At 48.1% G+C, this 27,152-nt stretch overlaps 3 protein-coding genes across 9 annotated transcripts in view; 1 reads left to right on the top strand and 2 right to left on the bottom strand.

Annotated features, from left to right (window-relative positions):
* LOC141122023 (uncharacterized) overlaps positions 1-3,272 on the bottom strand; it is a 313,410-nt gene extending 310,138 nt beyond the window's left edge. Inside the window, exons 1-2 of one of the 2 annotated variants that reach the window (XM_073611818.1) lie at positions 3,183-3,272; positions 1,219-1,328 (exon numbers count right to left, since the gene is read on the bottom strand). In XM_073611818.1, coding sequence (XP_073467919.1) covers positions 1,219-1,314 — 96 coding nt within the window. In that variant the 5' untranslated portion in view covers positions 1,315-1,328; positions 3,183-3,272. The remainder of the gene's footprint in view (positions 1-1,218; positions 1,329-3,182) is intronic. The other variant, XM_073611819.1, reaches the window with a different exon arrangement.
* Positions 1-27,152, bottom strand: part of LOC141122012 (uncharacterized) — a 373,719-nt gene that overhangs the window by 304,147 nt on the left and 42,420 nt on the right. The window lies entirely within an intron of this gene.
* LOC141122007 (uncharacterized) overlaps positions 1-27,152 on the top strand; it is an 88,960-nt gene that overhangs the window by 55,229 nt on the left and 6,579 nt on the right. For 2 of the 6 annotated variants that reach the window (XM_073611803.1, XM_073611800.1), the window contains exon 1: positions 18,438-18,517. The exons of the other annotated variants lie outside the window; for them this stretch is intronic. The gene's annotated coding sequence lies outside the window, so the exon portion shown is untranslated. Of the gene's footprint in view, positions 1-18,437; positions 18,518-27,152 lie in introns of those variants that run through there. 6 annotated transcript variants of the gene reach the window in all.

The raw sequence follows: 27,152 nt of genomic DNA, 5'->3' as shown, positions 1-27,152 counted from the left end.
TGTATTGAGGAACCAATAGGAATATCATGTTAGAATCCCAGAATCCTCCTCACCTCTCCGGTCAGGTCTGTGTTTTATGAATAGAGATAAGAGTGATGTCATGTGACCTCCCAGAATCCTCCTCACCTCTCCGGTCAGGTCTGTGTTTTATTAATAGAGATAAGAGTGATGTCATGTGACCTCCCAGAATCCTCACCTCTCCGGTCAGGTCTGTGTTTTATGAATAGAGATAAGAGTGATGTCATGTGATCTCCCAGAATCCTCCTCACCTCTCCGGTCAGGTCTGTGTTTTATTAATAGAGATAAGAGTGATGTCATGTGACCTCCCAGAATCCTCCTCACCTCTCCGGTCAGGTCTGTGTTTTATTAATAGAGCTAAGAGTGATGTCATGTGACCTCCCAGAATCCTCCTCACCTCTCCGGTCAGGTCTGTGTTTTATTATTAGAGATAAGAGTGATGTCATGTGACCTCCCAGAATCCTCCTCACCTCTCCGGTCAGGTCTGTGTTTTATTAATAGAGATAAGAGTGATGTCATGTGACCTCCCAGAATCCTCCTCACCTCTCCGGTCAGGTCTGTGTTTTATTATTAGAGATAAGAGTGATGTCATGTGACCTCCCAGAATCCTCCTCACCTCTCCAGTCAGGTCTGTGTTTTATTAATAGAGATAAGAGTGATGTCATGTGACCTCCCAGAATCCTCCTCACCTCTCCGGTCAGGTCTGTGTTTTATTAATAGAGATAAGAGTGATGTCATGTGACCTCCCAGAATCCTCCTCACCTCTCCGGTCAGGTATGTGTTTTATTAATAGAGATAAGAGTGATGTCATGTGACCTCCCAGAATCCTCCTCACCTCTCCGGTCAGGTCTGTGTTTTATTAATAGAGATAAGAGTGATGTCATGTGACCTCCCAGAATCCTCCTCACCTCTCCGGTCAGGTCTGTGTTTTATTAATAGAGATAAGAGTGATGTCATGTGACCTCCTAGAATCCTCCTCACCTCTCCGGTCAGGTCTGTGTTTTATTAATAGAGATAAGAGTGATGTCATGTGACCTCCCAGAATCCTCCTCACCTCTCCGGTCAGGTCTGTGTTTTATTAATAGAGATAAGAGTGATGTCATGTGACCTCCCAGAATCCTCCTCACCTCTCCGGTCAGGTCTGTGTTTTATTAATAGAGATAAGAGTGATGTCATGTGACCTCCCAGAATCCTCCTCACCTCTCCGGTCAGCAGGTAGATGATCTCCAGGGTGAGGTTTAGTATCTTCTCAGTCATGTGACTCCGGTCCTCCTCCATCCTCATTGGTGCCGTCATCTATGAAGGTTTCCCTGTAGACAGATAACATTGATTTATCTGGGTTGGTTGTACAATAATAGGATGAGGATATCAGGAGGTAATATGAAGGTCAGTATATATTTAACTAGTTGCCGGCCGCCCGCCACAGTTATACGGCGGCAGGTTGGCTCTTCTGTGTGAATCGCCGTTCCTGCGTGCTCTGGGAGAGTGCCCGCGGGTCAGGAGAATTCGATCTCTGCCGGCCACCCGCGATTGCCTTGTACACAGGCAGAATGTAAAGAAGGCATTTCCCGTTCTGCCTAGTGACAGAGATCTATTGTTCCTAGTGATCGGGAACACTGATTTCTGTCATGTCACTGGTAGCCCATCCCCCCCCCCTACAGTTAGAACACACTGAGGGAACACATTTAACCCCTTGATCGCCCCCTAGTGTTAGCCCCTTCCCTGCCAGTGTCATTTTTACATTGATCAGTACATGTTTATAGCACTGATCAATGTAATAATGTCACTGCTCCCTAAAAAGTGTCAGTTGGGGTCAGATTTGTTCGCCGGAATGTCGCAGTCCCATAAAAAAAAAATAGCAGATCGCCGTCAATAGTAGTAAAAACAATAATAAAAAATAAAAGTCCCTAAATCTGTCCCCTATTTTGTAGAAGCGATAACTTTTGCACAAACCAATCAATATACGCCTTCTTTTTACCAAAAATATGTAGAAGAATTGTACATATCGGCCTAAACTGAGGAATACATTTGTTTTTTATATTATTTTGGGATATGAATTATAGCAAAAAGTTAAAAAAAAACAGTTTTGTTTTTTCAAAATTGTCGGTCTTTGTTTGTTTATAGCGCAAAAAAAAAAATAAGAATGCAGAGGTGATCAAATACCACCAAAAGAAAGCTCCTTTTGTGGGGAAAATAGAACGTCAATTTTGTTTGGGTACAACGTCGCACGACCGCGCAATTGTCAGGTAAAGCGACGCAATGCCGAATCACAAAAAAATGGCCCGGTCATTAAGGGGGGTAAATCCTTCCGGGGCTGAAGTGGTTAAGCACTATGGTCTCCAGTGGGAAAATATTTAATCTGGACAGTTTAGTGTTCACTATGATTCTTGGGGTCCGGGAGTCTCGTAAAATGTGTCCTTCTGGATGACAAATTCCATTCTCTATGTTGGGTGTGAGATGAGGAGGAGATCCAGGAATCAGGATAAAAGGTCAGGACAAGCAACAGACGAGCCCATCCAAGAGATGAAGCCGGGGTCACTACACAGAAAATCAATCCAAGGAAACAACAGGCAGGACGAGGAATAGCAAGAAGGAGCTCAGAGACCAATGAGAATATTGCTCAGCCAATGGGAGATTATCTCAGCATGACTTACATAATGAAGGAGATGAGGGGGAGGGGAGGAAGTCACTTATGGTGACCATAGAGACATGGAAATTCAGCTGGTTCAGCAGGGATCGGTCACATTTCCATCCATGTGTGGTCACTGCCGGATAAAAGTCACTCCATCAGCGGCTGCAGCCAATAGCTTCATCACTGATCTGTGTATTCTGAGAGCGGAGGAGCGCCCCCCATTGTCAGAATACAATAGTGCAGCGGGGAGGATTCCCCCATCCCCCTCCAATGTGTGGATGGGGGAATCACTTCAGTTTTTTCCTCTCATCCCGCTGGATGAACGATAAAACTGAACCATGTATGGCCAGCTTTGGAAGGAAGATATAATAATTATCAACTGATCCCCCTGAAGGGGTTAATCGAGGTCTCCACACTATATATGTGTGTATCATCATCTGCTGGACATAAAAGACATCACAGTGACTATGGAGGAAGAGGACGGACATGACGGGGGGTTACTGGGTGTAAATAGAAAATAAGATCTTATTACCTCCTCTACTGTCACTTCCAGCAACGTCTCCTTTGTACTTCGTACCTCATGGATTGTTTTGTCTGCATCTGACATCACTTCCTGTCTTCCATAGAGACTTCCTGTCTTCCATAGAGACTTCCTGTCTTCCATAGAGACTTCCTGTCTGGGTAGAAGTGAGATCACCATCTTGTGGAGATCAGAGGAACTGCAGCCCTGAGAAACGTCTGGTAGTGTGAACACAGCCTTGTGCTGTGTGTGTATGTACTGTATATCCTTATAGATGGGTCATCTCCACTCCCACCAAGGGGGATAGAAATATATTACTGCTCGGGGGGAGACATTTTGGCCCCTTTGATTTTGCAGTAAAATTGATTGCAGATTTAGTCATGTAGAACATCTGTTATATGGATACAAAGAACCCCAGCCGAGAGTAAAGGGTGGAAATGGCTCCTGATCCCCAGATTTGGGCAATGATGTCACCAATATAAATAGAATAAAACCGGCGCTATGTGTAACAACTCAAATACCTACAAAAATAACTTATACCGGACTGCTGCTGTAACAAAGGTAAGTATTCCCTTTATCAACTAGAAGAGCATTATGTGTCACAGCGCTGTCCTATTGTGTGTGCACATAAATCATCACAAATACACTAAAATATGTGGAGACATTCATATATAAAGTGCTAGGGGCTCAAATAATATTCTCTGCAGATCTACTGCTTCCACTTTACACCTACATCTTTAATCTTATAATATTTGCTGCTATATTAAATAAACTAAAAATCTGTGCAAATTCATGTCAATATTTTGTGCTCAATATAGTGTTCTCTGCAAGTCTACTGCTTCCACTTTGCATCTACTTCAATGAACTTATTTTGCAAAAAAATCTACCAATCAATGAAAAGTTGATAAGGTGTAAAGTTCTCGGTGCTCCAAACTGTGCCAGCTGTAGTGTAGCCACGCCTTCTTCCACCTCTTACACACGTGATGGTGAGGGCGCCCCCTTACTGGGGATTTTTATTGATTTGAGAATTTTTTTTGAGTAAAATAAGTTTGCTGAAGTAGATGTAAAGTGGAAGCAGTGGACTTGCAGAGAACACTATATTGAGCACAAAATATTGTATGATTACATGAATTTGCACAGATTTTTAATTTATTTATTATATAGTAGGTGTAAAGTGGAAGCAGTGGATCTGCAGGGAACATCATCTTGAGTACAAAGCTCTTTATGTTGTATATAATTTGCACATGGATCAGTTTACATCATTTATTGATAAACACCATAAGATCAGTGAAGTAGGTGTAAAGTGGAAGCAGTAGACCCACAGAGAACATTATTTGAGCCCCTAGCACTTTATATATGAATGTATCCACATATTTTAGTGTATTTGTGATGATTTATGTGCACACACAATAGGACAGCGCTGTGACACATAATGCTCTTCTAGTTGATAAAGGGAATACTTACCTTTGTTACAGCAGCAGTCCGGTATAAGTTATTTTTGTAGGTATTTGAGTTGTTACACATAGCGCCGGTTTTATTCTATTTATATTGGTGACATAATTGCCCAAATCTGGGGATCAGGAGCCATTTCCACCCTTTACTCTCGGCTGGGGTTCTTTGCAGGTAGGTGCAGTCAGGGGATGAAGAGCCTCACCCGCCATGAAGGTAAAAACAAAAAACAAAAAGAAAGATGGAGCTTCGAGGGTCGTAGTTTGGCTTCCTGGGAAATTTGGGGCTCCTATCATCTATGGTTCCGGAGATACGGGGCTCCTTGTTCAGCCTGTCAGAAGCTACATACAGAGCGGCCAGTTTAAATCCTTGCAGCCCGCCCACCATCAAATGACGGCAAGGTGGTGCGGCTCTCGTTCTGGGACAACGTCATGTGACGGCATCCCAGAACAGCCGCTTTCGCGCCCCTGCGACTGCGTCGTGTTGGTAGGGCACAGTGCAACCCCAATCCCCGATCTCGCGTCTGCAGCTCTTTACCCATGTGATCGCTGTGTCCAATCACAGCCGGTCACATGTAAACAAGGAAATGCCAGTAATCGGCGCTCCTCACCTCACACTGACAAGGAGTGTGGAGAGGAGAGCCGATCGACGGCATCTCCTCACAGGGGGACATCTAGGAATGTAATCAGGGCACTGATCATCAAAATAGTGTCACAAATCAGTGCCCACCAATGCCAGCTATCAGTGCCCACCAGTGGCAGCAATCAGTGCCCACCACTGCCCACAAGTGCCACCAATCAGTGCCCATTAGCGATACCAGTCAGTGCTGGCAATCAGTGCCGCCTATCAGTGCTGCCCATCAATGCCCATCACTGCTGTCAATCAATGCCCATTAGTAATGCCCATCAGTGCCACCCATCAATGCCCATCAGTACCGCCTATCTGTGCCGCCTATCAGTGCTGCCTATCAGTGCCCATCAGTGCCGCCTATCAGTGCCCACCAGTGCAGCCTATTAGTGCCCATAAGTGCCATCCTAATAGTGCCGCCTATCAGTGCTCATCAGTGCCACATATCAGTGCCACATATCAGTGCCCATAAGTGCAGAATATTAGTGCCTCCTCATCGGTGCCACCTAATCAGTGCCCATCAGTGCCGCCTCATCAGCGCACATCAGTGAAGGCGAAAAATTACTTAGTTACAAAATTTACTGACAGAAAAAAAGAAAAAAACATTTTTTTTTCAAAATTGTTGGTCTTTTTTTTTTTGTAAAAAATAAAAAACCCAGCAGTGATTAAAGAAAGCTCTATTTGTGTGAAAAAAATTATAAAAAATGTGTTTGGTTACAGTGTAGCACGACCGCGCAATTGTCATTCAAAGTGCCGCAGCGCTGAAAGCTGAAAAATGGCGCCTGGGCAGGAAGGGGGGAAGTGCCCGGTAGGCAAGGGATTAAATACAAGCTGGTGTCTTGCCGAGAAAGTTCCCTCGGCGGATAAGTTCCCCCCTGAACTGCGCAGGCGCAGCGCCTGCGCAGTACGAACTACTGTCAGCCGCCGGAGATAGCCGAAGCTCAAACTTTTCAATCAGCTGTACACGGTGCCTGCGCCCTGGGTCCAGGTTCCTTCCCCACCATCCAAGTGGACCTAGAGGGGGAATCAAAAAGAGCCGAGGGAAGCGAGGCCGTGCCCGAAGTGTGGCGGGCGAAGCGAGCCCGCGAGGGGCCCTCTTACAGGCGCCGTGTACAGCTGATTTTCAGCTATTCAACTTCGGCTATTTACGCCGGATCCTACTGCGCAGGCGCAGCGCCTGCGCAGTAGAGGGGGGTCCTTATCCGCCGAGCGGAACTTTCTCTGCAGAACACCAGCACACTCTGCAGCGGACTGAGAGGATGAGATCACAGAGCCTCTCCTCACTTCTTATCAGAGGCACTGAGCTCAATGGACAGCTTGGAGTCTTGGACCAATGGTAAAGTAGCATTGGTCCAAGCTGTCCAATAAAAATGCTGCAGTGGAGGCACGCCTCTCACTGCAGTGTCATAGAAGGGGGCGTGTCTAAACGACAAACACGCCCTTCCAGCCCAAGCCTCTTAACTACAAGGAAAAACGTGTTTATGTGTATAAGAATTACCCACAATCCCATGTTTTCTCACACAGTTAGGAGGGAGAATGAGAATCTTCTGCTGATGAAAAGGTACGAGCTAAATCATATATTATTATGTTATAAGATAATCATTTATTATTTATCTATTTACTGTGAAATTTCTGGTTATAACTTCAAACTTCAGTAATTTGTCTGTTAATCCACCTGCTTGAGTACAGATTTTGAAAATATAGTAAATTACCTTAAAAATAATATATAATAATTATTTGTCTATTACTTCTGGTAATTAACCCCTTCCCACCCAGGCCAATTCTGACACTTCTCTCCTACATGTAAAAGTCATCATTTTTTTGCTAGAAAATTACTCAGAACCCCCAAACATTATATATATATATATATATTTATCAGACACCCTAGGGAATAAAATGGTGGTCATTGCAACTTTTTATATCACATGGTATTTGCGCAGCAATTTTTCAAACAAATTTTTTTTAACAGAAACTGTTTCATGAATAAAAAGACAAAAACAAAAGAACACTAAAATTTGCCCGATTTTTTTGTATAATGTGAAAGATGATGTTTACAGGTTACATGTTTAGAGTTATAGAGGAGGTCTAGTGCTAGAATTATTGCTCTCGCTCTAACGATCACGGTGTATGTAACCTGTGTGTATCTGGCTCTGATACTATCCAGTCCCTCACCAGCCACTCACCTCACCTCCGTGATACACACACAGCACAAGGCCGTGTTCACACTACCAGACATTTCTCTGGGCTGCAGTTCCTCTGATCTCCACAAGGTGGTGATCTCACTTCTACCCAGGAAATCTCTATGGAAGACAGGAAGTGATGTCAGATACACCACAGGAAGTCTCGATGGAAGACAGGAAGTGATGTTGGCACACACAGGAAGTGATGTCAGATGCAGACAAGACAATCCATGAGGTACAAAGTACACATTACTGGAAGTGACAGTAGAGGAGGTAATAAGATCTTATTTTCTATTTACACCCAGTAACCCCCCGTCATGTCCGTCCTCTTCCTCCATAGTCACTGTGATGTCTTTTATCTCCAGCAGATGATGATACACACATATATAGTGTGGAGACCTCAGATTAACCCCTTCAGGGGGATCAGTTGATGATGAATATATCTTGCTCCCAAAGCTGGCCATACATGGTTCAGTTTTATCGTTCATCCAGCGGGATGAGAGGAAAAAACTGAAGTGATTCCCCCATCCACACATTGGAGGGGGATGGGGGAATCCTCCCCGCTGCACTATTGTATTCTGACAATGGGGGGCGCTCCTCCGCTCTCAGAATACACAGATCAGTGATGAAGCTATTGGCTGCAGCCGCTGATGGAGTGACTTTTATCCGGCAGTGACCACACATGGATGGAAATGTGACCGATCCCTGCTGAACCAGCTGAATTTCCATGTCTCTATGGTCACCATTAGGGATGAGCCGAACACCCCCCGGTTCGGTTCGCACCAGAACCCGCGAACGGACCGAAAGTTTGCACGAACGTTAGAACCCCATTGACGTCTATGGGACTCGAACGTTCGAAATCAAAAGTGCTCATTTTAAAGGCTAATTTGCATGGTATTGTCCTAAAAAGGGTTTGGGGACCCGGGTCCTACCCCAGGGGACATGTATCAATGCAAAAAAAACTTTTAAAAACGGCCGTTTTTTCGGGAGCAGTGATTTTAATGATGCTTAAAGTAAAAAAAAAAAAGTGAAATATTCCTTTAAATATCGTACCTGGGGGGTGTCTATAGTATGCCTGTAAAGTGACGCGTGTTTCCCATGTTTAGAACAGTCCCTGCACCAAATGTCATTTTTAAAGGAAAAAATCTCATTTAAAACTGCTTGCGGGTTTAATGTCATGTCGGGTCATGGCAATATGGATGAAAATCAGTGAGACAAACGGCATGGGTACCCCCCAGTCCATTACCAGTCCCTTTGGGTCTTGTATGGATATTAAGGGGAACCCCGCACCCAAATTAAAATAAGGAAAGGTGTGGGGCCACCAGGCCCTATATACTCTGAACAGCAGTATACAGGCGGTGCAAACAAGACAGGGACTGTAGGTTTGTTGTTAAGTAGAATCTGTTTGTAATTTTGAACATTTTTAACGTGTTTAGCTCCAGCCAAAAAATCTTTTCTAAGCTTTTTGGAAAACATAGGGAAGGGTTATCACCCCTGTGACATTTGTTTTGCTGTCTTTCCTCCTCTTCAGAAGATTTCACCTCACTTTTTTGTCCCAATGAAAAATGTTTTTTGAAAATTTGGGTTTTTTTGTGGAACAAGGATTGGAAAGCATCAGTGGAAAGGAGAACTTGTTTTCCCATATTAACTCTTACAGGAGAGAATTTCCCTTCCTAGGGGTAGATTTCATCTCACTTCCTGTTGTCTCCTTCCGTTTGCAAGTAGGAGTCGTTTGTAAGTTAGATGTTTGAAAGTAGGGTCCTGCCCTATATACTCAGCAGAAATTTGGGCCTTAGGTGTTGCTGTGGCCACAACACTGTAAGCCCTCACAGGGCCCTGCTGTGAAATATTAGATCAAGAATTGTAATTACATGCCCCTGTTGAACAGCAGCTGAAAAATTAGGCCTTAGGCACTGGTGCTGGTGCCACAACACTGCAACCCCTCACAGACACTCTAGTTGGAACGCAGGAACGAGCCCTGCTGCAAATTATTGCTTCAAAAATTGTAATTACACGCCCCTGTTAGACAGGGGCAGAAAAATTGGGCCTTAGGCACTGGTGCTGGTGCCACAACACTGCAACCCCTCACAGACACTCTAGTTGGAACGCAGGAACGAGCCCTGCTGCAAATGATTGCTTCAAAAATTGTAATTACACGCCCCTGTTAGACAGGGGCAGAAAAATTGGGCCTTAGGCACTGGTGCTGGTGCCACAACACTGCAACCCCTCACAGACACTCTAGTTGGAACGCAGGAACGAGCCCTACTGCAAAGTATTGCATCAAAAATTGTAATTACACGCCCCTGTTAGACAGGGGCAGAAAAATTGGGCCTTAGGCACTGGTGCTGGTGCCACAACACTGCAACCCCTCACAGACACTCTAGTTGGAACGCAGGAACGAGCCCTGCTGCAAAGTATTGCATCAAAAATTGTAATTACACGCCCCTGTTAGACAGGGGCAGAAAAATTGGGCCCTAGGCACTGGTGCTGGTGCCACAACACTGCAACCCCTCACAGACACTCTAGTTGGAATGCAGGAACGAGCCCTGCTGCAAAGTATTACATCAAAAATTGTAATTACACGCCCCTGTTAAACAGGGGCTGAAAAATTGTGCCTTAGGCACTGGTGGTGGCGCCCAGAACCAAAAATGTTCTTACAAGCTATCAGCGTGATGATTGAGGAGGAAGAGGATAATTACTCAGGGATAGTCACTCAGCATCAGCATAGGCAGTCTTTGAAGGGATCTGAGATTTCAAAAAAAATTATTCGGTTACATCAGCATCAGGTGCTTGGTAGCTGGTGGTGATCCAAGACTCATTCATTTTTATGAAGGTCAGCCGATCGACCGAGTCGGTGGACAGACGCACCCTGTGATCGGTTACCACGCCTCCAGCAGCACTGAATGTGCGTTCCGAAAGAACGCTGGATGCAGGACAGGCCAGTAGCTCAATTGCATACTGTGCAAGCTCTGGCCAGTGATCCATCCTCAAGACCCAGTAACCCAGAGGATTTTCGGTGGGAAAGGTGTCCAAGTCTGATCTTGCCCCTAGGTATTCCTGCACCATGTAAAACAGACGCTGGCGATGGTTGCTGGAACCGATCATACCTTGGGGCTGCGGACCAAAAAATTGTCTGAACGCATCGGTCAGACGGCCACCTTCTCCACCGCTCCTTCTTTGACTGACCGAAGCCTCAGCAACACGTTGTCCAGAAACAGGAGTTTGTAACCTCCCAGTCTCTGGGAACGCGTTGCACAGACCTTTCTGCAAGGCCTCCCGAAGATGTTTCATCCTCTGCTCCCTCTGCGATGGCAAGATAAGGTCCGCAACCTTACCCTTGTAACGTGGATCAAGGAGGGTTGCCAGCCAGTATTGGTCCTTCTCCTTGATACCACGAATACGAGGATCCTTACGCAGGCTTTGCAGGAATAGGGAGGCCATGAAGCGTAGGTTTGCTGAGGCATTCGGTCCGGAGTCCTCTGGGTCACTAAGAACGACATGGTCCGCAGCCACCTCCTCCCAGCCACGTACAAGTCCATGTGTTTCTTGGGACTGATCCCTTAAAGACTGCTGCTGATGCTGAGTGCCAGGCTCCACCTCCATACTGACACAATCTTCCTCCTCCTCCTCTTCCTCCTCGTCCTCTTCCTGTGTGATCGGCGGGCACGCAGGAACACTGTCTGGATAAAGGGGGCCTTGAGAGCTAAGGAAGTCCTCCTCTTCCTGCCTCTGTTCTGCCTCAAGTGCCCTGTCCATTATTCCACGCAGCGTGTGCTCCAACAGGTGGACAAGGGGGACAGTGTCACTGATGCATGCACTGTCACTGCTCACCATCCTCGTGGCCTCCTCGAATGGTGACAGGACAGTGCATGCATCCCTGATCATGGCCCACTGGCGTGGGGAAAAAAAACCAAGCTCCCCTGACCCTGTCCTGGTGCCATAGTCGCACAGGTACTCATTGATGGCCCTCTGCTGCGTGTGCAGCCGCTGCAGCATGGCCAACGTTGAGTTCCACCTGGTGGGCATGTCACAGATTAGGCGGTTCTTGGGCAGGTTAAACTCCTTTTGGAGGTCCGTCAGCCGAGCACTGGCATTATATGACCGGCGGAAATGCACACAGACTTTCCTGGCCTGCCTCAGGACATCCTGTAAGCCCGGGTACCTGCCCAAGAACCGCTGCACCACCAAGTTAAGGACGTGAGCCAAACAGGGCACATGGGTCATTTGTCCCTGTCGGAGGGCAGAGAGGAGGTTGGTGCCATTGTCGCAAACCACCATTCCTGCCTTAAGTTGGCGTGGCGTCAACCACCTCTGAACCTGCCCCTGCAGAGCTGACAGAACCTCTGCCCCAGTGTGGCTCCTGTCCCCCAAGCACACCAGCTCAAGCACCGCATGGCATCTTTTGGCCTGCGTACTTGCGTAGCCCCTTGAACGCCTACGGAGCACCGCTGGTTCCGAGGAAGAGGCCATGGAGGAAGAAGAAGAGGAGGGGGTGGAGGAGAGAGGTGTGTCACAATCAGCATTTTGGAGGCGTGGTGGCGGAACAACCTCCAACACTACTGCACCTTGTCCTGCATCCTTCCCAGCTGCCAGCAGAGTCACCCAATGCGCCGTGAAACTTAGGTAACGTCCCTGTCCATGCCTGCTGGACCATGAGTCAGCGGTAATATGCACCTTACCGCTGACCGCCCTGTCCAGCGAGGCATGGACATTGCCTTCCACATGCCGGTAGAGAGCCGGAATCGCCTTCCGTGAGAAAAAGTGGCGTTTGGGTACCTGCCACTGAGGAACCGCACATTCCACAAACTCACGGAAGGGGGCAGAGTCTACCAACTGAAAAGGCAGCAGTTGAAGTGCTAGCAATTTTGCCAAGCTAGCATTCAACCGCTGGGCATGTGGATGGCTGGGAGCAAACTTCTTTCGGCGGTGCAGCAGCTGGGGCAGGGAAATTTGCCTGGTACAATCTGACGTCGGTGTACCAAAAGCAGATTGCCCACAAGTACTTGGCTGTGACACACCTAATTCTACACCTTCATTCCTCTCACTGTAGGTCTCAGAGAGGACTGAAGGTCTAGTGGGGTTGGAAATCTCAGCTGATGAGGAGCAAGGAGAGATCCTCTTTGTTCTTTGGTGTGGGTCTTTTAGATACGCTTGCCAACGAACTGCATGGCAGGTCAACATATGTCTGGTCAAGCATGTGGTACCCAAGCGGGAGATATTTTGGCCACGCGAGATACGCTTGAGACATATGTTGCAAATAGCAGCGGTGCGATCTGATGCACTCGTCTCAAAAAAGGCCCACACCAAAGAACTTTTTGAATAACGCGCAGAGACTGCAGCGCCCTGCACATGTGGAGCTTTGGGGTGTGATGCAGTCAATGTGCTGCCCTTAGGCTGGCCCCTGGAGGGCATCCTGCCTCGTTGGTGATGTGCTGCCGCCTCCTCCTCCTCCTCCTCCTCCTCCTCCTCCTCCTCCTCCTCCTCCTCTCTCCTATCAGGCACCCACGTTGAGTCAGTGACCTCATCATCCCCTCCCTCCTCATCACTGGAGCAAACCTGGCAGTATGCTGCAGCAGGGGGAGCATGACTGCCAGATTGCTGTCCTTCTTGGGCACCCCCTCTGTCCGCGCTCATGTTACTGCCTTCATCGAGCTCAGTATCGTCATCAGAGCCTTCCAAACGCTGGGCATCCTCCTGGAGCATGTACCCAACACTGTGGTCAAACAGTTCGAGGGAATCCTCATGAGGACATGGTGGAGCTAGGGAAGGAGTCACTGATGACATTGAGCTGAGGGAAGAGGCCGCTGCTTTGCCAGACAAAGCACCCTGGGCATGGGTGAGAGAGGATGAGGAGGATGAGGACGGCTTGGTCATCCACTCGACCAAGTCTTCCGCATGTTGCGGCTCAACATGGCCAGCTGCCGAAAAAAAGGCCAAGCGTGTCCCATGGCCACGTGCTGATGAGGATGCACCGTCTCCACGACCAGCACTAGACACAGAGCCTGCTTGCCCTCTCTTATTGGCTTGTGACTGTCTGCCTCTCCTTCTTGGCCTTCCAGACATACTAATGGCCTGTAGCTGCACTAAGCTGGGATAGAACACCTGTAATTTTCTTCAAGTAGCTTTATATACTGTAACCAGACAAGCCTGCCTGTCAGTAGGAAGATAACAGGAACGGATCTAGCTGAACACTGTGAGCAGGACGCACTGTACTAAATGTAAATAGTCTAGCTGCCTGACCGTGGTACTAATAGGATCAAATAGAACACCTGTAATTTTCTTCAGGTAGCTTTATATACTGTAACCAGACAAGCCTGCCTGTCAGTAGGAAGATAACAGGAACGGATCTAGCTGTACACTGTGAGCAGGACGCACTGTACTAAATGTAAATAGTCTAGCTGCCTGACCGTGGTACTAATAGGATCAAATAGAACACCTGTAATTTTCTTCAGGTAGCTTTATATACTGTAACCAGACAAGCCTGCCTGTCAGTAGGAAGATAACAGGAACGGATCTAGCTGTACACTGTGAGCAGGACGCACTGTACTAAATGTAAATAGTCTAGCTGCCTGACCGTGGTACTAATAGGATCAAATAGAACACCTGTAATTTTCTTCAGGTAGCTTTATATACTGTAACCAGACAAGCCTGCCTGTCAGTAGGAAGATAACAGGAACGGATCTAGCTGAACACTGTGAGCAGGACACACTGTACTAAATGTAAATAGTCTAGCTGCCTGACCGTGGTACTAATAGGATCAAATAGAACACCTGTAATTTTCTTCAGGTAGCTTTATATACTGTAACCAGACAAGCCTGCCGGTCAGTAGGAATTTAACAGGAACGGATCTAGCTGAACACTGTGAGCAGGACGCACTGCACTAAATGTAAATAGCAGGAACGGATCTAGCTGAACACTGTGAGCAGGACGCACTGCACTAAATGTAAATAGTCTAGAAGATAACAGGAACGGATCTAGCTGAACACTGTGAGCAGGACGCACTGCATTAAATGTAAATAGTCTAGATAGAAGATAACAGGAACGGATCTAGCTAAACTGAATACAGTGTATATATATATATGCAACACCTGGGATGCATATATATACACAATACACTGTAAGTGCAGCTAACTGACTGACTGTTCTGCCTAATCTATCTAACTCAAATCAAATGACACTGTCTCTCTCTCTCTCTATCTCTCAGCACACCGGAACACACACTACACAGGGCCGCCGTGCAGGCGGCCTTATATAGTGTGGGGTGTGTACTAAATGCCCTGAGCCGTAATTGGCCAAAGCCACCCTGGCTTTGGCCAATTACAGCTCTCTCTACTGACAGCGCTGTGATTGGCCAAGCATGCGGGTCATAGTGCATGCTTGGCCAATCATCAGCCAGCAATGCACTGCGATGCCGCAGTGAATTATGGGCCGTGACGCGCCACACGAATTTAGCGCGAACGGCCCATAACGTTCGCAATTCGGCGAACGATCGAACAGCCGATGTTCGAGTCGAACATGGGTTCGACTCGAACACGAAGCTCATCCCTAGTCACCATAAGTGACTTCCTCCCCTCCCCCTCATCTCCTTCATTATGTAAGTCATGCTGAGATAATCTCCCATTGGCTGAGCAATATTCTCATTTGTCTCTGAGCTCCTTCTTGCTATTCCTCGTCCTGCCTGTTGTTTCCTTGGATTGATTTTCTGTGTAGTGACCCCGGCTTCATCTCTTGGATGCGCTCGTCTGTTGCTTGTCCTGACCTTTATCCTGATTCCTGGATCTCCTCCTCATCTCTCCTCCATATCCTCTTACACAGCTTTTCTCCACACCTGCAGTGATCCTGGGGGGTGGAAACTTGGCACCAGGACTCAGCAAAATCCATCCCCACCATTAGGAGCTCTGGAGAAAATTGTCTGCTATTTACACTCCGTTCCTCCGCACGTCACCTGATCACATACTTACCTTCACAGATTCTTGACAGATTTCTGTATGATGTAGCACCCTCCTAGGTAGGTGCTAGAAGAGAGTATCGTTTTTGGTCTTTCTGCTTACCAGGAAGATGGTCAGGTAAAACTTAGGGTGCTCTCTGCCTACCATGAAGCAGTATCTATTGGTTAGGTCTACTCATTGTGCTCAAGTGCAGCTCAGCTCATCTGGCTGTCCCTCACTGGTCCAATAGGGAGGCATATTGGACAGTGGGAGGGGACCTGACAAGTGAGGGAACAGACTTTATTACAGTCCCGGCAAGTGGCAGAGGCAAAGTGCTGCATTGCATGTTGGTATACTGTTTAAAAGCCCCGGGCACATGTGCTCAGGGTTAGTGGAGCCAGGGAATAGAGTCCAGACGGCTGCCCTTTCCTCTGTGGAGGGGGTCGTGCGGCCTTGGGTGGTCGATCCAAGAGCCTAGAGAGAGAGGAGCTGAACCCAGAGGTCCTGCAGAGCTGACTGGAAGGGAGACACCAGCAAGGATCTGATTCTGCCTACTGTGAGTACAGATCTGTGTCTTTGTGGCCTGTCAAATGAGGGTCACCCCCTTTAGTTGGAAGAGTCAGCGGACGGGTGTCAGTAAAGGGGATGCTAGAGAGTATCCTGAAGATAATGTAGTGCATCAAGTTTGCTGCTAGTGAGAGTGAGAAGACTTGATTCCCCCATACTTGTGGCTGTATGGATAAAGCAGTGTGTCTGCTTCCAGAAATAATCCGGTGAGGCCAAGTGAGAGTTGTCCTTATCTACTGTGAATAGTTCAGTTGGAATATCCCACTAATCCCTTCTCCCATCCAAGTTCCACAATAATTATAAAAAAAACAAATACCCTGGACTGTTTTTTGAGTAACGAGCAATCGGGAGTAAGGAGGGATATGTGGAAACCCCCAGCAATGGTCTGAAGGTAATCAGAGGGAGGCCTAAGAAGTCAACACACAGCAAGCCCTATGGGGGCAGCACTACAGATGTAATCAATATGTTTGGATCAGATATCCCAACCTGCAAAAACTAATTTCATGGAGAAGGCAAACTCATGTCAGGGAGGTGGCGCTCCGCACCCCACCCCCACCCCCACCACCACCAATTTAACACAACTAGAGGATGATCAAATGAATTGGAATCACTATACAGAGGTTTACTTCTTTGGAGAAATATTAAAGGAAAACTCCAACCACCATGACAACTTCAGTGATTTGGTGGTTATGGAGGTAGGAGTCAGGGTGTGCAGTGTTTCTGCTTGAAACAGGTAGGAGGGCTGAGAGAGAGTGATAAGCGGGGCTGAGAGAGAGGGAGGGGCTCAGAGAGGGGGGAGGGACTGACAGGAGGTTGGAGGCTGAGAGACAGAAAGAGGGGGCAGGGTGAGAGAGAGGAAGGCTGAGAGAGAGGGAGGGTGAGAAGGGGCGACTGACAGAGAGATGGGGGGCTCAGAGAGAGGGTGGTGGACAGAGAGGGGGGCTGAGCGAGAGAGGGGGCTAACAGGGTAGTTAAGAGAGAGGGGGCTGACAGAGCGGGTGGTTGAGAGAGAGAGGATGGTTAAGATAGAGGGGGGCTGATGGAGAGAGAGGGGGACTGAGAAAGGGGGGCTGAGAGAGGGGAGCCCTCTTGGGAAACCCCTAGCCCTGTCCTTATCTGCAGTCCCTCCTTTGTCCCATTGTACTAGAATCTGTCTGCAGACCTGTGTGTATGATGATGATGTGATGGTACGGTACCTTCCATTCAATGCCAGTATGTCTTCTTGTGAAGATCCGCTTTGATCCTTTCAGCCAGTCAGCTGCTCTCGGCTGTCCCCTGTGTCCCAAATCAGCCTGTCCTTAGAGGTCATTCCTCACTCCGGGCCTGCCCAACTGCTTCTCGCCTCTTCGGGAGGCGGGGTCTAGGAGGAAGAGGCAGTGCCAGAGGAGCTCTTCTTCTGAGTCCTGGGCTCTCTCAGGTCCCCCCACCTATCTGCCCTTGAATCACTGATTATTGCTGTGTGTGGCGACGGATGCCCACCTGCACCCCAAGGGTGATGCTGATTGCTGCCGTAGTGCCACTAGTGCTGCGCCTATTTGCCCCTGCTAAATGTCCATCACACTGGGGACAGTACAACAGCGCCCCTTTACATTCTGCACCCAGCCCCAGGGTGGTGCCCCACTTGGCTCCCCCCATGCTATGCCACTGGTCACATAGCCACATAGGTATGTAGGGAAGGGGTAGAGGATGAGGCACAGCTGCACAGGCACTCACAAGCACCAGGTGCCCTCTCTCCTCCCAATGGAGAGTAGGTAAGCCAGCGGTTGTGGCTGCACCTTAGGCGACTGCCTAGTTTTGCCTAGCGGTATCGCCGCCCCTGGGTGCACCCCGTGTACCTGCCCAGAATCAGCCCTGCAGCCGGAATATTGTGTGGCACTTGCAGGTGTCAGGGAGCCACAGCCAAAATGTGGGAGAGTTGGGATGTCTGTTGGATCTCACCAATCAGGAGCCTTTCCTGTCATCCTACATGATCCCTTCTGAGGATTGTTCTATCCTTCCAAACAAATGTATGAAATCACAGATGCATAGCTCCCAACTGTCCCTGATTTGGAACAATGTCCCTGATTTGGAACAATGTCCCTCTGTCCCTCTTTCCTCCTCATTTGTCCCTCATTTTGGTCTGATCTATATAGTTGTATATAAAATGCACTTTTTATCTTTCAAAAATTATTTCCCAGTGCTAAACCTTTCATCCAATTTCTAAATTTATATTAGCATATAAGAGGAAGTGTTTTTACTTGGAGAGATCTCCACCACCATTCCTATGTAAACATTACATCCTTCCAATTTATGTTTAACATGTTCATCATGAGTGGACAGATATATATATATATAATTATTGCTATATTTTTGCATTTTCTTCACCAAAAAGTTCAATTTCGGGAGTTATGTTTTTAACTTTGCCCTGTAATACAGGAATGGTTATTATGAGATGTTTCTTGGGGCTGCAATTCCTCTGAACTCCACAAGATGGTGATCTTACTGTAAGTCTCTATGGAAAACAGGAAGTGACATCAGGTATAGACAGGAAGTTCCGGGTGGAGGTGAGTTAGAAGGAAGTAGAGAGGAGACGTTGCTGGAAGTGGCAGCAGACGAGGTAATAAGATCTTATTTTCTATTTACACCCAGTAACCCCCCGTCATGTCCGTCCTCTTCCTCCATAGTCACTGTGATGTCTTTTATCTCCAGCAGATGATGATACACACATATATAGTGTGGAAACCTAGATTAACCCCTTCAGGGTCAGAACATTCCCCCACTTACAGGGCGGGAACATTCTCTTCATTTTGGAGATAAATTCTAGTAATATGTTCCTCTAAACAAACATCACTGACAATAAATAGACAAGACAATGACCATCCTGACCATACATGGCCTACAAAGGACAATTATTACACTACACAGGCTGTTGGTCTCTGATGGTCCTCTCACCCCACCTGCACATACTTTTCTCACCTCCTTAAAGGAGAAGTCCAGCTTGAGATCACTTGGCTGGTCTTCTCCTATGGGTTACAGGAGTACAATTCGTTTTGCACTCTTGTGACCTGTTTTCAGCAGAGAGCGGGATGAAGTCCTCTCTCTGGTGACATCACTGGAATCAGTCCAGGCACCGCATCATCACCACAATGAAGTCTGGATCTTCCAGGTGTCTGGAATGATGGCCATCTCAGCCTCTCAGCGAGCCACTGAGAGACTGAGACGGGCGCTCCCCACCCCTCCACATCTCCAGTGAGTGCGGGGGGCAGAGCTGTGAGAACCGAGCCATCGCAGATGTTAGATCGCTCGGTTCTCAGTGAAGAGGTGCCGGGGGACCGATGCTGCATCCACCTAGGTAAGTATGAATCTGAAAGAAAAAAAATCATACTTCTCTTTTAAAGACCTTCTGCCAGCAAGTGAAGGAAGCCTTCACCTCACCATTTCACCGTTCTAGAAATATGTTACAGGATACAAAATAGACCAAGAGAACAAACCCCTCCCCCCTGCTGTCCTCCTACCAGCACTGAAATAAAAAACACACACCAGTAATGTGCACTACAAGGTCCAGCCCAACAGACAGCAGTCTATGGTAACAGCATGATGAGGACAAATGTTCATTCCAACATACAAGGGTCCTGCAGCTTGTCAGATAAAGAACTCTTCATCTCTTATGGCTTTAACATACTCGCCATAACAGAAACCAGGCTTCAAAATTTTGACTCCGCTTCTCCTCCTGCTCTCTCCCATGGCAGTCTCCATTGGACTCACTCCCCCAGACCCAACAGACAGAAAGGAGGTGGAGTTGGCTTCCTTCTATCCCCACAAAGCTCCTTCCTGTCCCTTCCTCTCTAGGGGTGCGCATCTTCACTGGTCTCACGATTCGATTTGATTACGATTATCTGGTCAATGATCCGATTCGATTCCGTGATGCATCACGATTACCGACGAGCTCCCACTTCTGCTTGGGCCACCTAGGCGGCCCTTCCACCCTGCAATCTTCTGGGACACATCACAGTTCCCAAAAGATTGCCCGGCTATGCAGGACAGTGCAGTGAGACATCCGCACCCGGCTGTGAAGCTGCAAGCTGTCACAGCCGGATGCCCACAGTAGTACTGCCAGCGCTGTGGACAGGCGGGGGAGAGAAGGGAGGGTTTGGGTGGCCACATCGCTGGATTGTGGGACAGGTGAATGTCTATTTATTAATAGTCAGAAGATGCACTTTTTTTGTAGCTGCTGACTTCTAATAAACAAAAAATTGACTGGAACTCCGCTTTGAATTGAAAATAACCTCACTCCCTTAAAAAGTGCACTAATCCGGTGTACTACAGGGTACAGAGATTCGCACACACTGCTGCTTGGAGGTCAGAAGGGATTACAATCCACAGCTGACAAACAGCCCTGTGAAGTTCCCTGTACTGTCTCTGTGCTGACCAGTGGCAGCTGGTGCTCAAAATTTTTTTAGGGGGTGCAAATAAACTGAAAAATACTGAACCTCCCCATCAAATGCAGCCACTGTGCCCAGCAATCGCAGCCACTGTGCCCGTCAAAGGCAGCCATCTGTGCCCGTCAAACGCAGCCATCTGTGCCCGTCAAACGCAGCCATCTGTGCCCGTCAAACGCAGTCACCTGTGCCCATCAAACGCAGTCACCTGTGCCCATCAAACGCAGTCACCTGTGCCCATCAAACGCAGTCACCTGTGCCCATCAAATGCAGTCACCTGTGCCCATCAAACACAGTCACCTGTGCCCATCAAACGCAGTCACCTGTGCCCATCAAACGCAGTCACCTGTGCCCATCAAACGCAGTCACCTGTGCCCATCAAACGCAGTCACCTGTGCCCAAACTGAGCCACCTGTGCCCGCCAAACGCAGCCACTTGTGCCCGCCAAACGCAACCACTTGTGCCCGCCAAACGCAGCTACTTGTGCCCGCCAAACGCAGCCACTTGTGCCCGCCAAACGCAGCCACTTGTGCCCGTCAAACGCAGCCACTTGTGCCCGCCAAACGCAGCCACCTGTGCCGTCAAACGCAGCCACGTGTGCCCAAACGCAGCCACTTGTGCCGTCAAACTCAGCCACGTGTGCCCAAACTCAGCCACGAGTGCCCGCCAAACTCAGCCACTTGTGCCCGCAAAACGCAGCCACCTGTGCCCGTCAAACGCAGCCACCTGTGCCCGTCAAACGCAGCCACCTGTGCCCGTCAAACGCAGTCACCTGTGCCCATCAAACGCAGTCACCTGTGCCCAAACTGAGCCACCTGTGCCCAAACGCAGCCACTTGTGCCGTCAAACTCAGCCACGTGTGCCCAAACGCAGCCACTTGTGCCGTCAAACTCAGCCACGTGTGCCCAAACGCAGCCACTTGTGCCGTCAAACTCAGCCACGTGTGCCCAAACTCAGCCACGTGTGCCCAAACTCAGCCACCTGTGCCCGTCAAACGCAGCCACCTGTGCCCGTCAAACGCAGCCACCTGTGCCCGTCAAACGCAGCCACCTGTGCCCGTCAAACGCAGCCACCTGTGCCCGTCAAACGCAGCCACCTGTGCCCGTCAAACGCAGCCACCTGTGCCCGTCAAACGCAGCCACCTGTGCCCGTCAAACTCAGCCACTTGTGCCCGCCAAACTCAGCCACTTGTGCCCGTCAAACTCAGCCACTTGTGCCCGCCAAACTCAGCAACCTGTGCCCAAACGCAGCCACCTGTGCCCATTAAATGCAGCCATCAATAACCCCCCACAATGACTTTCTTTTAATAAATGTATTACAATGGATGCTGTGCCCCCGCTGTATGTGCTTTTAAAAAACGATGTCACTTCATACCAAATTTCGCCGGTATACGATCATGTGACTCCCAGCTCGTCCCGCCCCTCTCCGCTCTCCTCTCTGCTCTCCTCTCACGTGTCTCCTGAGTCCTGACGTTAGCGGGGAATTCTCAGTCCCACCCGCTGACTATAGTTATCGTATCAGAAGAGAGGTGGGCGGGACTGAGAAATCCCCGCTGAGGTCAGGACTCAGGAGACAGAAGAGGAGAGCGAAGAGGAGAGCGGAGAGGGGCGGGATGGGCCGGGAGTCACATGATCGTATACCGGCGAAATTCGGTATGAAGTGACATTGTTTTTTAAAAAGCACATACAGCGGGGGCACAGCATCTATTGTAACACATTTATTAAAATGAAGACATTTTAAAAATATGCTCGGAGCGCTTTCCCGGGAGGGGCGGGGCTACTAATAATGACGCTCATTGCGCAATCTCCATAAACAAGGATAATTTATTGAAAAGATAAAAACCACTCACATTTAGTAAGAAGGTATACAGCAGTGTGAAGCGTCCAGCGCTTCTAACCAAAAAGATGGCCGCCGCGTCACTTCCCACCGCGTCCTGCGTCACCAGTCTCTATCATCGCCCAACGTTTCGTCATCAACATGCGTCTTCATGGGCCCCTTCTTACTAAATGTTACTAAAAGATCAATGTTTTTATCTTTTCAATAAATTATCCTTGTTTATGGAGATTGCGCAATGAGCGTTTTCTTTTTATTCCCTACGTACCACGATCTTGAGGTGCATATGCCTACTGGAGTATACTTGGTTTAATATCCAGCTACCAAAAGGAGATCTAAAGCCTTCCATTTAGTTCAGAGGGGAATATGTTGGTGCTACTCCATTAGAAGATGGTTGGTTTATTCTATGAAGACTGCCTTTTTTCTACACACGTGTATAACCCATACACTGATGGTAAGGGTCAGTTTGTTTGGATGTTGGTGACGGTGTTTTCATCTCTCTTCTGTGTCTCCTTTCAATATGGATCTCGCTGATTAGAGTATTGTTTCTTCCTGACGGAGAGGACTTTTGTTTGACCATATTTATTTTGGTTCTTATTGGGACATTTTTACATTAATATTTTTAGTGCTGCACCATTCCTATTGATATCTCTTCAATTGTATCCAGCAATTTTTGTGTCAGCAGCTTCCATTATATGTTTTATTAAGCGCAACAGATTCTGTTTTATTTTATGATCTCTCCCCTGTCCTGTCCTGTCCTGGCCACCTCTGTCTACAACAGTTCACTCTCATCATCACTAGATGCACTTGCTCTTCTAACCACATGCAGAATCAGGCCCCGATCGTTACAACCCTGGCAACCTGACAACACTAGAAGCCTCAAGAGACATTGCCGTGCTCTTGAACGACTGTGGCGTAAAACCAAATGCCTGCAGGACTTTACCCTATATAAATCTGCCCTTCTAAAATACAATTCCTGCCTCCGTGCTTCCAAACAAGCCTACTTTGTCTCTTATTAATACCTTGTCATCCAGTCCCTGTCGGCTCTTCTCAACCTTTAACTCTCTGCTCTGTCCACCACCCCCTCTACCCACTAAGTCACTCACTGCCCAATAGATTGCCAATCACTTCCAAGACAAGATTGATGCAATTTGTGAGGACACCTCCACTGTGCGTACATCTTCCCCACCCAACATACCTTGCCTAGCAGCACAATCAACACTCTCCTCTTTTGAACTGGCTACTACTGAAGAGGTTCCAAAACTTTTCTCAGATTCCCACCTAACCAATTGTCCCCTGGATCCTGTTCCCTCACAACTACTATGGTCACCCTCTTCTTCTATCCTATGCTCCCTCACTCACACCTTCAATCTCTCCCTCTCTAGTGGCACCTTCCCCTCCCCTCTAAAACATGCGCAGATCACTCCCATACTTAAAAAGCCCTCACTGGACCCCACCAACCTGAACAACTTAAGACCCATCTCATTGCTCCCATTCACCTCTAAACTTCTAGAACGCTTAGTCTACAACCGTCTTAGCTCCTACCTCAGTGAAAATGACCTTCTTGACCCCTTACAGTCTGGCGTTCGCTCGCAGCACTCTACGGAAACCGCCTTACTAAAACTCACTAACGATTTACTAACTACTAAAACCATCGGCCACTACTCCATACTTCTACTACCCGACCTCTCTGCGGCCTTCAATACTGTTGACCACCCGCTCCTTTCTCAATAAACTCCATTCCCTTGGCGTCCAAAATTCTGCTCTATCCTGGTTCTCTGCCTATTTATCACAGCGCTCCTTCAGTTACCTACAGCTCTGTCTCCTCCTCTCCATTTCCCCTTTCTGTGGGGGTCCTTTCTATCTACACCTCCTCCCTCGGTCACTTTATAACCGCCCACGACTTCCAACCGGCGATGACACCCGAATCTATCTACTCCTCACCTCACTCCTTCAGTCTCCTCTCGCATTACTAACTTACTAACTGACATATCAGCATGGATGTCACACCACTTCCTTCAACTAAATCTCTCTAAAACTGAGCTATTAATATTCCCCCGCCCCCGCCCGTGCCCCCCTCCATGACTTTTCCATCAAAATCAACAATGCAACCATCAGTCCCTCCCCTCACGCCAGGGTACTCGGTGTAATCCTAGACTCTGACTTGTCATTTCAGCCTCAAATCCAATCATTGTCAAAAGTTTGTAGAATTCACCTCCATAACATCCCTAAAGTTCACCCCTTTTTAACGAATGAAACCATCAACCATCAAGCTCCTCATTCACTCTCTTGTTATCTCTCCCCATGACTATTGTAACTCCCTTCTCATTGGCCTGCCTCTCCATAGGCTCCTCCCCTCTTCAGTCTATTATGAATGCTGCTGCCAGACTTATCCACCTTACCAACCGCTCAGTGTCTGCCAACCCTCTCCTCCAATCCCTACACTGGTCTCAATTCAGTGTCTGCCAACCCTCTTCTCCAATCCCTACACTGGCTCCCAATCAGTGTCCACCAACACTCTCCTCCAATCCCTACACTGGCACCCATTCAGTGTCTGCCAACCCTCTTCTCCAATCCCTACACTGGTCTCCATTCAGTGTCTGCCAACCCTCTTCTCCAATCCCTACACTGGCTCCCAATCAGTGTCCACCAACACTCTCCTCCAATCCCTACACTGGCACCCATTCAGTGTCTGCCAACCCTCTCCTTCAATCCCTACACTGGCTCCCATTCAGTGTCTGCCAACCCTCTCCTCCAATCCCTACACTGGTCTCCCAATCAGTGTCTGCCAACCCTCTCCTCCAATTCCTACACTGGTCTCCATTCAGTGTCTGCCAACCCTCTCCTCCAATCCCTACACTGGTCTCCCAATCAGTGTCTGCCAACCCTCTCCTCCAATCCCTACACTGGTCTCCATTCAGTGTCTGCCAACCCTCTCCTCCAATCCCTACACTGGTCTCCCAATCAGTGTCTGCCAACCCTCTCCTCCAATCCCTACACTGGTCTCCATTCAGTGTCTGCCAACCCTCTCCTCCAATCCCTACACTGGTCTCCATTCAGTGTCCGCCAACCCTCTCCTCCAATCCCTACACTGGCTCCCATTCAGTGTCTGCCAATCCTCTCCTCCAATCCCTACACTGGTCTCCATTCAGTGTCTGCCAACCCTCTCCTCCGATCCCTACACTGGCTCCCATTCAGTGTCTGCCAACCCTCTCCTCCAATCCCTACACTGGCTCCCATTTAGTGTCTGCCAACCCTCTCCTCCGATCCCTACACTGGTCTTCATTCAGTGTCTGCCAACCCTCTCCTCCAATCCCTACACTGGTCTCCATTCAGTGTCTGCCAACCCTCTCCTCCAATCCCTACACTGGCTCCCAATCGCCCAGCGAGTTAAATTCAAATTACTAACCACAACATACAAAGCCATTCACAACTCTGCCCCGAGCTACATCACCAATCTTGTCTCCAAATATCACCCAAACCATCCTCTCTGCTCCTCCCAAGACCTCCTACTCTCAAGCTCTCTTGTCTCCTCCTTTCATGCTCGTCTCCAGGTTTTCTGCAGAGCCTCTCACATCCTCTGGAACTCGCTACCGCCACCTGTCCGACTATCCCCTACTCTTGGTACCTTCAGGCGATCCCTGAAAACTCATCTCTTCAGGGAAGCCTATGACGCCTCTAACAAATCTTTTACCACTTCCATCAGCTCATTCCCCACAGTTACAGCCTTTTGTACCACATGCCCCACCCTATTAGATTGTTAGCTCTTTTGAGCAGGGCCCTCTTAATCCTCTTGTATTTTATTGTATTATAACTGTATTGTCTCCTTTTTTATTGTAAAGTGCTGCGTAAACTGGTCGCCCTATATAAATCCTGTATAATAATAATATGTTGTTTTCATTATTTTCTATGGCCATTCCATATTATTCCATTATTCTCTATGAGCATTCCATCTCCCTGTTAAAGTCTATGGGCATTCCTTTCTGTCATTCCTTATAGTATGTCCCAGCAAAATCCATCCCCACCATTAAAGGCTCTGGAGAAAATTGTCTGCTATTTACACTCCGTTCCTCCGCACGTCACCTGATCACATGAGAGCTTACTTTCACAGATTCCTGACAGATTTCTGTATGGTAAAGGTCAAAGTTCACTCTTCAGTTTAGGAGAGGAAGGACACACCCAGGAACAATGATTTGGTTTGCACAGGAGCCTCATATAGAGGACCCCTCAAATCTCCCCATCCAAATGTCCCTCCATCCAGAGTCTATATGTCCTATGACATCACACTGACCTCACAGCTCCTCCTCCCAATGTCCCTCCATCCAGAGTCTATATGTCCTATGACATCACACTGACCTCACAGCTCCTCCTCCCAATGTCCCTCCATCCAGAGTCTATATGTCCTATGACATCACACTGACCTCACAGCTCCTCCCCCCAATGTCCCTTCATCCAGAGTCTATATGTCCTATGACATCACACTGACCTCACAGCTTCTCCCAATGTCCCTCCATCCAGAGTCTATATGTCCTATGACATCACTCTGACCTCACAGCTTCTCCTCCCAATGTCCCTCCATCCAGAGTCTATATGTCCAATGACATCACACTGACTTCATAGCTCTTCCTCCCAATGTCCCTCCATCCAGAGTCTATATGTCCTATGACATCACTCTGACCTCACAGCTCCTCCTCCCAATGTCCCTCCATCCAGAGTCTATATGTCCTATGACATCACACTGACCTCACAGCTCCTCCTCCTAATGTCCCTCCATCCAGAGTCTATATGTCCTATGACATCACACTGACCTCACAGCTCCTCCTCCCAATGTCCCTCCATCCAGAGTCTATATGTCCTATGACATCACACTGACCTCACAGCTCCTCCTCCCAATGTCCATCCATCCAGAGTCTATATGTCCTATGACATCACACTGACCTCACAGCTCCTCCTCCCAATGTCCATCCATCCAGAGTCTAT

The sequence above is a fragment of the Aquarana catesbeiana genome, unplaced genomic scaffold, assembly GCF_042186555.1.
Source record: "Aquarana catesbeiana isolate 2022-GZ unplaced genomic scaffold, ASM4218655v1 unanchor237, whole genome shotgun sequence".
NCBI classification, from domain to species: domain Eukaryota; kingdom Metazoa; phylum Chordata; class Amphibia; order Anura; family Ranidae; genus Aquarana; species Aquarana catesbeiana.
This window is presented reverse-complemented; position numbering and strand designations above follow the sequence as displayed.